General features: G+C 42.4%; 2 protein-coding genes across 7 annotated transcripts in view; one reads left to right on the forward strand and one right to left on the reverse strand.

The window, feature by feature from the left end:
* elf1 (E74-like ETS transcription factor 1) overlaps positions 1-5,295 on the forward strand; it is an 84,170-nt gene extending 78,875 nt beyond the window's left edge. For all 6 annotated transcript variants that reach the window (XM_029662399.2, XM_065019808.1, XM_029662397.2 and 3 more), the window contains exon 9: positions 271-5,295. In XM_029662399.2, coding sequence (XP_029518259.1) covers positions 271-1,060 — 790 coding nt within the window. In that variant the 3' untranslated portion in view covers positions 1,061-5,295. The remainder of the gene's footprint in view (positions 1-270) is intronic.
* A 3,769-nt stretch (positions 5,296-9,064) lies between these two features.
* tnmd (tenomodulin) overlaps positions 9,065-14,245 on the reverse strand; it is a 93,747-nt gene continuing 88,566 nt past the window's right edge. Inside the window, exon 7 of the mRNA XM_065019810.1 lies at positions 9,065-12,414. Coding sequence (XP_064875882.1) covers positions 12,205-12,414 — 210 coding nt within the window. The 3' untranslated portion in view covers positions 9,065-12,204. The remainder of the gene's footprint in view (positions 12,415-14,245) is intronic.

A 14,245-nucleotide genomic window follows, 5' to 3' on the forward strand; every position in this document is an offset into this window, starting at 1 on the left:
ATAGCAATAAGGCACCTCAGGGGTTGGTGGTGTATGGCAATATAACACAGCTAAGGGCTGTATCCAGGCACGCCGCGTTGCATATTGGCCATATACAACACCCCCTCTGGCTTTATTGCTTAACTATATCATACTAGAATAGTGTTCTATTAAAAGTGTGTGTCTGAACCTGACTGTTAAGCACTTTGTGTCAACTGCTGATATAGAAAGGGTTTTATAAAATACATTTAATTGGTTGATTGATTGATCTGATCTCCTCTCTCTCCTCAGGACCATCAACATGCCTAACTCCGTCCCCATGGTCCTGACGTCTTCTGGCCAGCTGCAGCCCCTCCTGTCCAACGGTGACTCGTCCAGCCACTCCTCCCAGCCCAGGGTCATCCTCCACACCGTCCCTTCTACCACGGCGGGGGGCAAGGATGTCCTCACCATCCAGACGGCCTCCCTGGCCACCGGGATGGGCAGCCTCCAGGATCACCATCAGCACCCCCAGTTCCTTGTCACCAGCCTGGGCTCCACTACCACCACAGGGGTCCTCAGCTCCACCACTGCCTCCCTCAACGGCCTTCCCCGCATGGTCACTCTCAACACGGCCACCGGTCAGACCATGGTGGCCCAGCAGCCGGGGACCGTCATTGCTACGGTCCTCAAGTCCTCCAGCGGTGGCGAGCTCCTCCATGGCCTGCACGGCATCAAGGAGGAGATGCTGGACCCCTACTACCTGCAGTCATTGGTTAATGGAGACCCGTCGTTTGCCAAGGAGGAGATGGAGGCAGGGGAAGCAGAGCTCACCTACAGGACTGTGATCATCGGGAAGAACCAAAGCCTTGGACCGAACCAGGTGGAGACTGGAAGCGAGTCTCCAGTGAACGGATACTTTTCCCAGGGAAGCAGCCCCAGTGAGGGCCTGACCCCCGTGGAGGAGCTAGAGGTGCGCGGGGAGATGGCCCTGCAACCGGAGCACATGGTGGGGGTCAAGGGGCTCCAGGAGCTGCCAGAGATCACTGTCCACCTTCCAGCCTCCTTCATCCAGATCAAGGCAGAACCCACAGAGGTCTAGTAGACCACAAGCTTACCTTTATTGTCATGAGTCTTGTCCTGGAGGCAGAACAGAGTGATTTCCACTAGATGGTCCAGCTGAAAAGTCAAAATTGTCTCTATCGTAAAAATTAAGGAAGACAAAAATGAGCTTTTTGATCTTAATTTAGGGTTAGGCATTAGGATTAGCAGTGTAGTTAAGATTAGGTTTTTTATTTTACCTTTATTTGAACAGGGAGTCACCATTGAGACCAGGGTTTCTTTCACAAGGGAGCCATGCACATACTATTCATAAGACAAAATCGAATTGAAATCAGATGCAATGTAAAACAAACTAAAATACAGCACAACACAAATATTCTTACATTCCTTAGTAAGAAGTTCCCCAATTAGTATTTGCAATTGCCCGAGCGGCAGTACAACATCCAATTGTAATGTATTGTAAAATTGGTTCCAGCAATGAGGTGTATTAAAACTAAAAGAGGATTTACTTAGTTCTGTGGAGACCACAAGGAACCTCAAGAGTTTGGTGTCTCCTGATTTTATACTTTATATCATGTTTGATACTTTAACAACGAAGTGAGGCAAGTTGGAAGCTTATGTAGTAGAGCTTTGTAAACAACAAGGGAGTAATGAAGTGATATATGGGACGTTAATGAGGACCAGCCAACCTTTTGATACAGGATGCAGTGATGAGTAATAAAACGGTCATCTATGGAGAAAAAGCCCGAATGGCACTATGGTAGACGGCATTCGCAGGTTTAAGAATAGTGGCTGCGGCAATCTGGTAAATGGTGTCACCATAGTCAAGAACTGGTAGGACAGTTGACGGTACAATCTGCTTCCTGCTATTTAGGGATAGGCAAGATCGAGTTAGAAAAAGAAGCCCACTTTATCTCATTTATCTCAACATCTCATTCGTATGTTTTTGTCAATCCAAATGTCCAGATATTTATTGGCGGGATTCCGATCGATGGTACCATCCAATGGATAACTGTAGTCCATCAGGTTAAGGTTAGGTTTAAAATCAGATTTTACGACTTTGTGGCTGTTCCAGCTAGTGCCCACTCTGAAAAGCTGCGTCAAGGGCGAGATTCATGACAATAAATGCCAACCTGCTAATAGGCCTGGACTCTCCATCAAAGTTGGACTATGACATCAACATAAAGACTACCCAAAGGGCAATTCCACCACTTTTCAACCTCATTTTCATTGTCTCCAGTAAAATACCATTGTCTACATATGTGAAAATGGCGCATTTGTACGTTTTGTCGAAACATATATAAAGTTAAAAAGTTCTACCCAACATCATCAAAAGTTAACACATTTAGGACCTTTATTCTTATCTTTTTAACCACAGATCATAGAAACACGCTGTTTTCACATATGTAGACACTGGTATTTTACTGGAGACAATGAAAATGAGGTTGAAAAGTGGTGGAATTGCTTTTTAACAAAGTTTCCTTGTTCTTGTTCCCGTTGATAATCTTATTTTGAGAAGCGATGGATTTTTAAATGTGGAGCGGCAAACAGAGACCAAACGTTGGCCCCTGCAGGATGTTTTTGCTTTACTCACTGATGTTGTGATCCCGTGCCCAAATTTCAACATCAAGGGATTGTTTTGTGATGTGTTGTTGAAGGCTCCATAGTTCGAAAGGCCCTCACTCGGATCAATCTACCTACCTACCTTGCTACTGTCAGTAGACCCGCCCCCTTCCCGAACCTGTCCCCACCAGGAGAACAGCCATTGGATAACCAGGGATCTACCCCACCACATGTGCCAGTTAGATTAGTAAATGTTCTACCTACCAGTACATCTCATCAGACTTGTGTCAATGCTAACAGACAAAAACAGCAAACCAAAACCAGGAGATGGGAACTCACGTGGGAGAATGCAATGAAATCAGACTTGATGAGCAGAATGACGGAAACGCACCTTACTGACCTTTAATGGAAGAGTGCCTTATACGTAAAGGTAAAACAGTTCAAACTCTTGACTGAAAAAGTCTGAGGGGGAAAAAAATGACGGTTCAGATTGTTTTGACTCAAACGTTTGTGACTTATCCGGAGTTTCCTCCATATCCCCCCATATTATAAGTTGTCGATAAGGTGTGCTTTCCCCTCCATTACTCATCGCCTTACAGCAATGTGTTACTATGGAAATGGGCATTTCCTGTCCCCTTGGACAGTCCAATCACAAACCTGTTTGTATATAGCTGCAGACTTGATGCAGGGAGAGAGAGAGAGAGAGCGAGAGAAAATACGGAGGAAAAATAAAATAGATTTTACTAGCCTCCTATCTTCCCATTAAGGCCTTTAATCCTGTTTATATGAAATGGAATATATATAAATATATATAAAGTAATAATATACTATTGAGAATCAATTTAAGGCCACAAATGTATTTATTTTGTGAATTTCTAAATTCTGTATAAAAAGGCACATTTGTTTGTTATTTACATATGGAAAACACGAGGGATAATATACAAAGTATATGAAATCAAATAACAGGAAGCTCATATGTCGGTGAATTTTTTTCTCCAAAAAGCTGATATGTTTTTTTAAGCATTCCTTATAATCAGCGCAGCATTGATGATGATACTTCCTCTGTTTTGGACTCAAAGTGGTTTGCCCCGACGCAAATGATGGTCTCTATAAACATCTCTGTCCTGTGTCATTTAAACATTGTGTTGTATGTGCTTTGGTTCTTCTTCCCTTTGTACAGCAGACACACCTCTAGCCTCATTCAACAGTCAAGCAGTAGAGATCAGTTGGATAGATTCACACACCCCTATCCAGTTCATTTGGTCATTTGGTCTCAATCAGGTCCTCTGTGACCTCTCCTAACCCAGTTATTTTGTGACGCAAATTGTGACTCAACACTGGTGTTTTCCTCCCTACTTCTATGCATTTACAATTCTGGTGCTCCGCTCCTAGCTCTTGGTCTTTGGTCAGACTGGTGTCTGTGCTCTTTTTATTGGGTGTCCCAGTTTTGTTAGGGACCTGAGACGTCAGGGTCTCTGAATGGCCATGATAGCCTGCAGATGCTAGTGTAAGTAAACCAATATTTATCTTGAGCGCTACCATGGCTAAATTACTTGTATTTTTTTCACTTGAGCTGGAGTGAACAACAGACCATCTGAACTCTAGCTCAGCATCTGAGGACAAGCTTTAATGCTAATTTCAGGCGAAATGGAGAGTCTGTGACGTGACTTCCGCTTTTGACATTAACACGGTGACACTCCATCTTAACTCCTCCACATTTACGGATTTGTTTCAACAGTGCAGAAGAGAACCTCCCATCATTTTTTCCCTTCTCAACAGGTCCAGAAAGAAACGTCGCTCAGGCATTTATTTGACGCCTGCTTCATTAGGTTATGCTACTTTAGGTTATGCTACTTTTTAGAACTTGTGCCCAGGCATCAGTCTTATGTCAACCAAAGGGCTCTCTGTGTTGACAATCTGAATGTTGTACAGTACAAAGTTATGAAAAGTTGTGACAATCAATGCTCTCTAGGGTTACAAAAAGTACCAAAACAGTCTTTGGTGTTGATAATTGACTGCAATGAACTCTGTGGGTGGGGTTGACTGGATTTTCCTGCTTACAGACGCTTATGTTGTATATACAGGTATTTTCCTTTTTAAGCACTGTTGTATGTGAGATGTTGGCGTCTGTCCGCGCTGTCTGTCCGATCATTACGTTTTCCTTTGTCTTGGGTTTTCTGTGGTTTCCTCCTATGCTGAAACTAGATTAGATTTTTTTTAAGAAATAATATTTAGGCCCAGTGCAGTCAAAGCGTTATTTTCCTGTGTTTTATATATATTTCCACACTATGTGGTTGGAATAATACTGTGAAATTTTGAAAATGATGATAATGCCATTTTAGTGTAAGAGGTGTTTGAAAAGACCACCTGAAATTTCTGCCTGTTTTGGTGGGATAGAGTTTCGGCCTGCCTGATAACATCACCAGACAGTAAATTAGTTAATAGACCAATAAGCAAGAGTTCCAATCCTCTCTGCCAATAACAGCTAGTTTTCAGTTTTCCCCTCCCCACCCAGGACACTCCCAGACAGTCCTATCAACATTCTTGCTTGAGAAATTGCTCTTTGCTAAGAATCTATTTTTGTTTCTTTTTGACCATTGTAATTGAAAACAATCCCAGTAAGGTACTTAAATGTTACCCAGAAATGATTTGATGTTGAGATGAAAACGGCTGCAATGGACCTTTATAATAATAAAACACATTTTGCTTATATTCCGCTTCAGTGTTTATTCAATATACACTGAGTATACTAAACATTAGGAACCCCCCCCACACACACCTTTCCCCTCAGAACAGTCTCAATTCATCAGGGCATGGACTCTACAAGGTGTCAAAAGTGTTCCACTGGGATGCTGGCCCATGTTGACTGCAATGCTTCCCACAGTTGTGTCAAGTTGGCTGGAAGTCCTTTGGGTGGTGGACCATTCTTGATTCACACGGGAAATTGTTGAGTGTGAACAACCCAGCAGCATTGCAGTTCTTGACAGAAGCTGGTGTGCCTGGCACGTACTACCATACCCCGTTCAAAGGCACTTAAATCTTTTGTCTTGCCCATTCACCCTCTGAATGGCACTCATACACAATCCATGCCTCTTTTTAAAATGATTATTTAACCTGTCTCCACCCCTTCATCTACACTGATCGAATTGGATTTAACAAATGACATCAATAAGGGATCATAGCTTTCACCTGGATTCACCTGGTCAGTCTATGTCATGGAAAGAGTAATGTTTTGTATACTCAGTGTAATAGCCTGGAATCCAAACTGATTCCGCTACTTTTAACATCAGTCCGGCATTCAGTCTGGTTTAACCAGGCTATCAATATAACACCAAACAATATTATAGCTTTGCATTCAAACTGATGCACACATTTTTTTCAGTCTGGTTTAACCAGGTTGTCAATATGATATAAGACAAAATAGTGTGGGCAGGCTGTTTTGAAAACTGGGACTGACTGATAAAATAATTCTACTTTTACCTTGTCTCCTCTTTGATGAGCATATTAACACACACTTTCACACAAGATCAAATCAAGCACATGTCGGTGTGCTGCTCTCAGTATATCTTCCTCCACGGTCTCTGTCCCCATGCCAGGCTCAAACCAGTGATCCTCTGCTCACAAACACACATAACCGTCCTCCCTGACAACATACCAACCGATTGAGCTACACCAAAGGTACCAATTGGATAGTTCAAGCTCTAGTCCTTTACTCCGTAACTCCGTAACACATCGTGCTTAAAGAGGGCTGTGATGAGGGTCAGGATGTTTCCAGCCATATGTCCCTCTTCCACGTCTGTTGCTGTAAAAACAACAGAAAACCGTGGGCCTGCTAGTCCTACTGCAGCGGGGGAGAAACGACAGCAACGACTACAATATGTCTACATGAAACAAACTGGCAACAATTGAGATTTGAGCAAGAATAAGCTGTTCATTGGTGCAACTGACGCTACGAATCGTGCTCAGGAGACAGACAGACAAACCAGTCTGTTCTAGATAATAGCAGAAGCAGCTGTGCTGCTGGTTTCTAAAGGGCTACTTATGGGCTTTTATTGTACACATAATGGTATTGAAGTAGCTCCAAGCTTTGAAGTTAGAGAGCAATATTGCTGTGTACAATCTGCAACATGGGATTTGAAGAACAGGAGAAGAAAAGGCATTTCTACTGGTATGAAGCCTTTAGCAGGCCAAAGAGACTGATTGGACCGTACCTCGGAGTCGTCTTCCAGTTGCCGTAGGCAGATGAATACATTAGTCCAGTCGTGCTGGGGGACAGTGGAGGCTGACCTACTGTACGGAGCAGCCTGAGCAGTGGGTTGAGAGTATGGGAGAAGGGAAGGGGGGGGTGTACATTGGCTGGGATTGAGTGAGCCTCGGGTGGGGGTCTGCTGAGAGAGCTGACAGATGGGTTTGGCTGCTGTACACAACCACCCCCCCAACACTCCATGCACGACACCCACCCCCTCTCCCCACACAGCTGCGGACCACACACTCCTGCAACGCCATAGGGTTACCACACCAAACAACACAGAAAAACTGCCACAATACCACTTCCTGTCACCAACAATGACTGCATAAGCCTTCGCCGATGGACCATTGTCCTGATCCATATCGATGTAATATTTCAAAACCGTCTCCATTTTTGTTTCATGCTGTATCACGCAGTGAGATGCTAACTACCTTTTCACTCCACCTGAATAGACCTGTGGTGTCTGGACTTCAAAGCCAGCAAGATGCTAGTGGGATTATAAAGCTAATGAAAGACGAGCTTCTGTGTGTGTGTGTGTGTGTGTGTGCGTGTGTGTGCGTGTGTGTGCGTGTGCGGCAGTGAGTCAGAGAGCCCGGAGAGAGAGCCAGGCAGCCCAGTCCATCCGGAACCTGGGAGGGGAGAGGTCTATTTCCTGCGTCGCCTGCAGCCAGTGACACAGTGTGAGACGACCTAGCTCGCGCTAGTGAGTGTTTACTGCCGTGCCGCTCCACATGCCTCTCTCACGCGGAGCGAGGAGCTGTTGAAGGATGACGGCTGGCACGGTAGAGCCTCCAGCCTGTGTCGGGAACCATGGCGGAGAGATTATTCAAACATCAGGCCTTCAGTGCATCGTGGACCATGTACACTGACCCCACAACACAGCCCAAACATAATAGCGTTTGTCTGTTGTCTCATGGCCTAGCAGTACTACTGCCATGCACTGTGCTCTGCCTAGCAACCCACCTCAACTGTAATTTGGCCATCTGAGTGACCACTGGGTTCTGAATATATGAAAGGATTTTCAAAGGGGAGGCTCTTTCCATAGATGTTGATATGTGCTGTTATTTGAATTTGACAGATGATTCAAAGTTTGAGTTAGAAATAGCAAAGAAAGGCATTTACGTACTCAAGCTGACAAGTTAAACCTTAAAGCATAGGGCCCCTGCAGGTAATCATAACGCAACACTGGTGGAGATCAGTCTCAAAATGGCCATTCTGTCATGAGACCACAAGATGGCACTAGCAATACATCTGTAACACTATCCACCTGACAAGCCAAATATGTCTCTCCCCTCACTCATAGAGAGGTAAATGACACTGCAGTTTTGATGTGGTAACAAAAGTGAATTCACAAGTGTACACTACCGGTCAAAAGTTTTTGAACACCTACTCATTCAAGGGTTTTTCTTTATATTTTGTTTTACTGTTTTCTACATTGTAGAGTAATAGTGAAGACGTCGCAACTATAAAATAACACATATGGAATCATGTAGTAACGAAAAAAAGTTAAACAAATCAAAATATATTTTATATTTGAGATTCTTCTTATAGCCACCCTTTGCCTTGATGACAGCTTTGCACGCTCTTGGCATTCTCTCAACTAGCTTCATGAGGTGACAGATGTGCCTTCATAAAAGTTCATGTATTTGAGCCAATCAGTTGTGTTGTGACAAAGTAAAGGGGTATACAGAAGATAGTCCTATTTGGTAAAATACTGTCCATATTATGGCAAGAACAGCTCAAATAAGCAAAGAAAAATGACAGTCCATCATTACTTTAAGACATAAAGGTCAGTCAATACGGATAACTTCAAGAACTTTGAACGTTTCTTCAAGCGCACTCGCAAAAACCATCAAGCGCTATGATGAAATTGGCTCTCATGAGGACCGTCACAGGAATGGAAGACCCAGAGTTACCTCTGCTGCAGAGGATAAGTTCATTAGAGTTACGAGCCTCAGAAATTGCAGCCCGAATAAATGCTTCACAGAGTTCAAGTAACAAACACATCTCAACATCAACTGTTCAGAGGAGACTGCGTGAATCAGGCCTTCATGGTCCAATTGCTGCAGTATGGATCCTGCAGCACTGTTTCTCTTCTGCACGCCTGCTCTGCTCAACACAATGCTAAACAAGCTTCCAGGGATTTTTTCCTAGATGCTGAATCATTTACATGAGGAACGTGGACATGAGGGATTTACCTTTGAAACTACAGATTCTGGTGTTTACTCTGAGTGGAGTCATAGATACAGATTTTAATGTGTAGCTTGTAGTCATCTGGATAGGGTATGTTGAGGAAAGATACACCTACTCACAAATTGGACAATTCACATTTCAACATCCAAACAACGATTGTCCTCAGTCTCCTAACTATTAAAAAAACGAATCACTCACGAATCGGGTACTAATCAGAATCTATTGCTCTCATGGCATTACAGATGGAGAACAATTGAGATTTAATTCATGGCAAATTTGACAGTTATGGGCCAACTTGATATTGATACACCCACCAATCATAAGGGGGGAAATCGTATCAAATCATTGTCTAACAGAACAACTTTCGCCTGTCTCCTTTTACCTTCAGAAATCCTCTATTATGAGCGGAGGGGAACAACAGTAGAATACATTATCAGGTGGATATTATACAGATTAACTTCCTTCGTCTCTACTCACTGGCCAAGACTTTCAAGAAGGCGTGAAATGTTCTCAGTAACACAATTTCTGTCATATCTGTATCACATTCCACCGTCAGAGTGAGGTGGCCCATTCAAAATTACTCTCAAGGCTCCCATGGGCTATTTACTCTCACAACCACACAATAGCCAAGCCTGAATCTCCTGAGAAACCTTGCAGGATTGACAATGCATGAGACCGCTGGTTATCAAACATAATATCATAATAAGATCAAACATAATACTAGTAATAATACATAATACTAATACTATAATAATACCTAACCATTTTTATACACAGTCAGTCCATCGTCTGTTTGACTTTCTCTGTCTCTCTGTCTCTCTGTCTCCCTCTCCTGCTCCCTCTCCCTCCCATTCTCTTTCCATCGTTTACCATGTCTGTTGCTACAGTATACTGATTGTGTCAGCTTTAATGCACACAGCAGCATGACGTGATAAGGGAAAAATACAGGCAGAACAAAATACATATCAACACAAATTGTATATTATTTTCAGAACCGCCTTGGGGCATGGCGGAGCTGCCTGTCGGCACATTTGAAGTATGTTTGCAATTATTGCATTTGTTAACGCCTGACAATATTTTTACTCGACATGTTGTCCTTGGCCATTGACATTATTGATTTGAAAATACAATGTTTGCAGCTTGAACTTCAGTTGTTTACTTCCGCCTGTTAATTAATACATTAACATAAGTAATGAAGTTGAGTTTAGACTTAAGACAGACACAGTCAATTTGCTTATTTTCGCGAAATGTTTGACCTTTTTGAGGTCGATTGTTTTTTTAACCTTCCCAACATTCTAAATGTAGAGAACCTACAGTATGTTTCATGCAACATTACTGGGAGGGTACATCACTTGGAGGGAGGGTACAGAGAAATTGGATGTACTTCAAACCAACATGAATCAAAGTGAAACCGGCTCTATCTTTTCTCATCTGTCTTTTTACCTCTTTTGTTGCTTTGGTTAAAGAGCATCTATTTAGGTTTCTTTTCGAGGAAGGATGTTAGTAACACTTCTTATGAACAACCTATATAATACATAATAACAACATCTGTTCTAATAACCGTGCTCATAAACATCTATAACTACTTTCATAGAGCATTATGAACAGGGTGTATAATGTATTTTGAAGCAAAGTGGCATATGACTTAATCAATACATTTTGGAGGCAGGACATGTCATAGGTTGACCCTCAAAGGTTAATAGATGTGTAAACTGCAGCATTGGACCATTTGAATGTATGGTATTGGACTTTTTTCCACCAATGTTGGAATTTCAGCCAGTAGAAACCTGAATATGGCATCCATATTAGGAAGTTCCTCAGTTGTCAGGTGAAACCATTATATTAGTTATCAGACAAAACGTCCTAATATGGATGCCGCATTGCTATAGTAACTTTGAATGCAAATTAAGACTCACAAGAAGTCAGTTCTTTATCTTGATATGAGTAGCATTAGATGTATTTTAGTATCAAAATACATTTTAATTGCATGTAATTGATAATAACAGTATCTCTTGTGGTTGTAGGCCTATCTATTCCGGTAGAATCACTGTTCAGAGCATGATTACTGTGAGCTATTGAGCAACGGAGAAAAATGTGCAGATTACATTACATAATGGTAATTGAGCTGTGGCATAATTATGTCATTTACAGCCATTACAGTTAAAACAATGCTGCTTAAAATAACAATAATGACTTTACATCAAATAAAGATTGGCAAGTTGAATTAAAAGAATTAAGCATACCTATAGCCGCTGCTTCATTATAATTAGTCGACTCATTCTGATAGTTTTTTTGCTATGTGTTTATATACCTCCTCATCAATACATATATATTTCAAGTTAAACATGCTAATTGTAGTAAACAATAGTCAAAACAGATCATTCACAAAAAATAGGACATATATTTTTTTTAGTCTAGAAAGGGTTAAATGCTCTTGACAGAGTGAGCAGGCTACAGCACTTCAGTATGTTCTACATAAAATACATTGTTGGTTGTCATAGGCCATAGCAGACGTGGGTTCAAATAGTATTCGTTTTCTTTCAAATACTTTAGCTGTGTTTGTCTTGTGCGATTGGACCACCGGGATAGTACCAAAAATGCAAACCCTGATCGATCTAGCACTCCAGGAAAGCTCAATCAAAACTCAAAGTATTTGAAAGAAATCAAATACTATTTGAACATAGGTCTGCTCCACACAGCAAGAGAAAGTCGGTTACACGCCACTCATAAAAAAGATTAAGAAGGAAATGAAATGAGAAAGAAATGCAGCACCGTGAGAAACGTCCAATACTAGCTCTTTAGCTACTGTTACAAATTCTTTAAAAAATATTTAATACATGTTGAAAGAAAAATTGCACTTCAGCACACCGATGACACATCAAGGCCTTTTAGAGAAATCACCAAGATGCTCCCAAAACTCCATTTAGACTTATGAGAGACTGACAGTAGATTTGATTATTTTCAAAGATAATGGGCCTAGGCTGGGTTTACACTCTACCAAGCGTTCACAAAAGCAAAATGTCACTTACTCTTGCTTAGAGTTAATACAAATTCTGGCATGCACTAAAGTCTCTTTGCGGTTGCTGAGACACTAAGCCTACTGCAGTGTAAATCCAGCCTTAAATGAATGCACCTGTCATTTGTGCTGAAACATAGTTGAATCCAGTTCCACTATCCAATCAGATCCTCCCGAGCATACGGGCTATCCACCAGTTGCAGGGCATGATGATCTGACAGATGACACGTCCTCCTTGGTAGTAGTAGGGGTAGGGGTTGAACCCCCCCAGAGGCTCGTAGTAGCGCTGGCAGTAGCGGTAACCACGACGACAGTGCTGGCAGCAGTAGCCATGATCATCCAGACGGTTATCCAGCTCAACTCCAATGTCTCTCTGTGAAGGACAAACGGCAAGTCGGTGAGAGGAAGGAAAGAAGTTAGGTGCTTTAAAGGACAGGTGATCCACACAAAGGAAAGCCAGAGACAGAGATATTGAGAACATTTCATTTGAAGTATAGATGGGATGGATTGCTTACACCTTACTGGAAAGGTTTATTTTTCTGTGATAGCTAAATGTTTCTCTTTTTTTAACTTGATCTTTCTCTGTTCAGTGACGTGTGTGTGCTTTAAATGAAATCAAATTGGTCTCCTTTTCTTTTCCCGGTGAGTACCAGCTCTCCCAGAGCAGGGACAGTCAGACAGCGGATTGGATTGGGTGAATTGATGTTCTCGCTTCGGTTGTGGGTCAGAAAAATATATGTAGAAGCAGCTAAACAGAAGAGAAAGATTCAAATGGATGTCTAAGGAAACAAATGGACAAAATGTTTCCACCATCGACTGTGACACAGGGATCAAGATTGCATTGGAAAGTTATGTTAGTAGTAGTATTACTCTTAGCTTCACCATGTTCCATCTCACATCCCAGAGTCCTAAGCTCCTTTCTCCCAGGGCTATCTTCAATCAAAGTGACTCTGACACTGCCGGTTACCGGGATAATTGCACTATTTCTTTCATCTCTGACCCCCCCCCGCTGCGACTCACACGAGCTGAGTCAAAATGGCCGCCACTCCTCCATTAGAGACTACAAATTAGAGGCTCTCTGTGGGCGCACTCCCCCTGACCTTGACTTTAAGTGGATGGCACATTCCTAAAGCAATTAGCCGAGTAATGATCGCCTAACAAGGATCTTTTTATTTGCTCGTGCCGACTGGGTGTGAATTTATATAAGGGCCAAATGAAAGCCAAACGAAAGGTAAATTGGGTAGAATTAATGGCCCTTGGGTTTTTCCATTGTGCCGGTCGGCCGGGCGCATGCCCTCTCCAGACAGTGGTAGGGCTGAGTGCCATGCCTTTGATCCAGGGAGACTCTGAATTGGGTTCAGAGAAGTGCCAGTTAACTCTCCGCCCCTAGTTGTGGTCGGTGGCAGCAGAAACCCGTCTCAGAGCAGCACAAATACATTCGGCCACGTTTTCAATCTCCTGCAGCGAGTGAATCTGAGTGAATCTTCACAGACAATTCAGCACTGTCTGGTTAAATAGCTTTGATGAAAGAGACCAATTGTCCCCCTTTTGGACTTTACTTCTGGGAGAAGCGGCCATGCCGCTTTGCTTATGAGTCAGTCTTTCGTAACAGCAGAAAAAAAAACAGAAATCTATTGAGAGGGGGAACTGAAAATGCGAGGTCATTGTTTCACCCCAGTCTTTCAAAGGGCTGGGGCACATAGGAACACGACTTTGACTCTGATTAATCCTCTACAGTAAATTATGGGCAGTGTGGACTGGAGGCTGTTTGGCTTTCCTATAAAGGCAGTATTAGGCACAGGAAATAGTTTACAGGCCACTAAATGGTCCACGGTCTCACAGATGTTGTTGACTCCACTGTTTGTGGCTGGAGTTAAGCTACATTCACCCTCCCAGACTTTTTGGAGCCAGCATAATATAAACACAACAAATAGTGCAGTAGGTAGGATTCAAATCACGAATCAATCATCACAACTGCTGTGACAGATAAACGTACTAACATTACATACTCCTAATATGGAGGACGAACACCTCGGAAAGAGAAAAAGGGTGATATTTAAAATATGTGTTTTGATTTATGACTCTGACAATGGCTGGTGGGCGATTGCTGATTGATGATGTTAGTCATGTTTAGGGTCATCAGCTGCAAGGCAACAATCTATTATGGAGAAAACACAAAAGCTGTCACTGCAACCGACAATAAT

The sequence above is a fragment of the Oncorhynchus nerka genome, linkage group LG6 (assembly GCF_034236695.1).
Source record: "Oncorhynchus nerka isolate Pitt River linkage group LG6, Oner_Uvic_2.0, whole genome shotgun sequence".
In the NCBI taxonomy this organism is placed as follows: Eukaryota; Metazoa; Chordata; class Actinopteri; order Salmoniformes; family Salmonidae; genus Oncorhynchus; species Oncorhynchus nerka.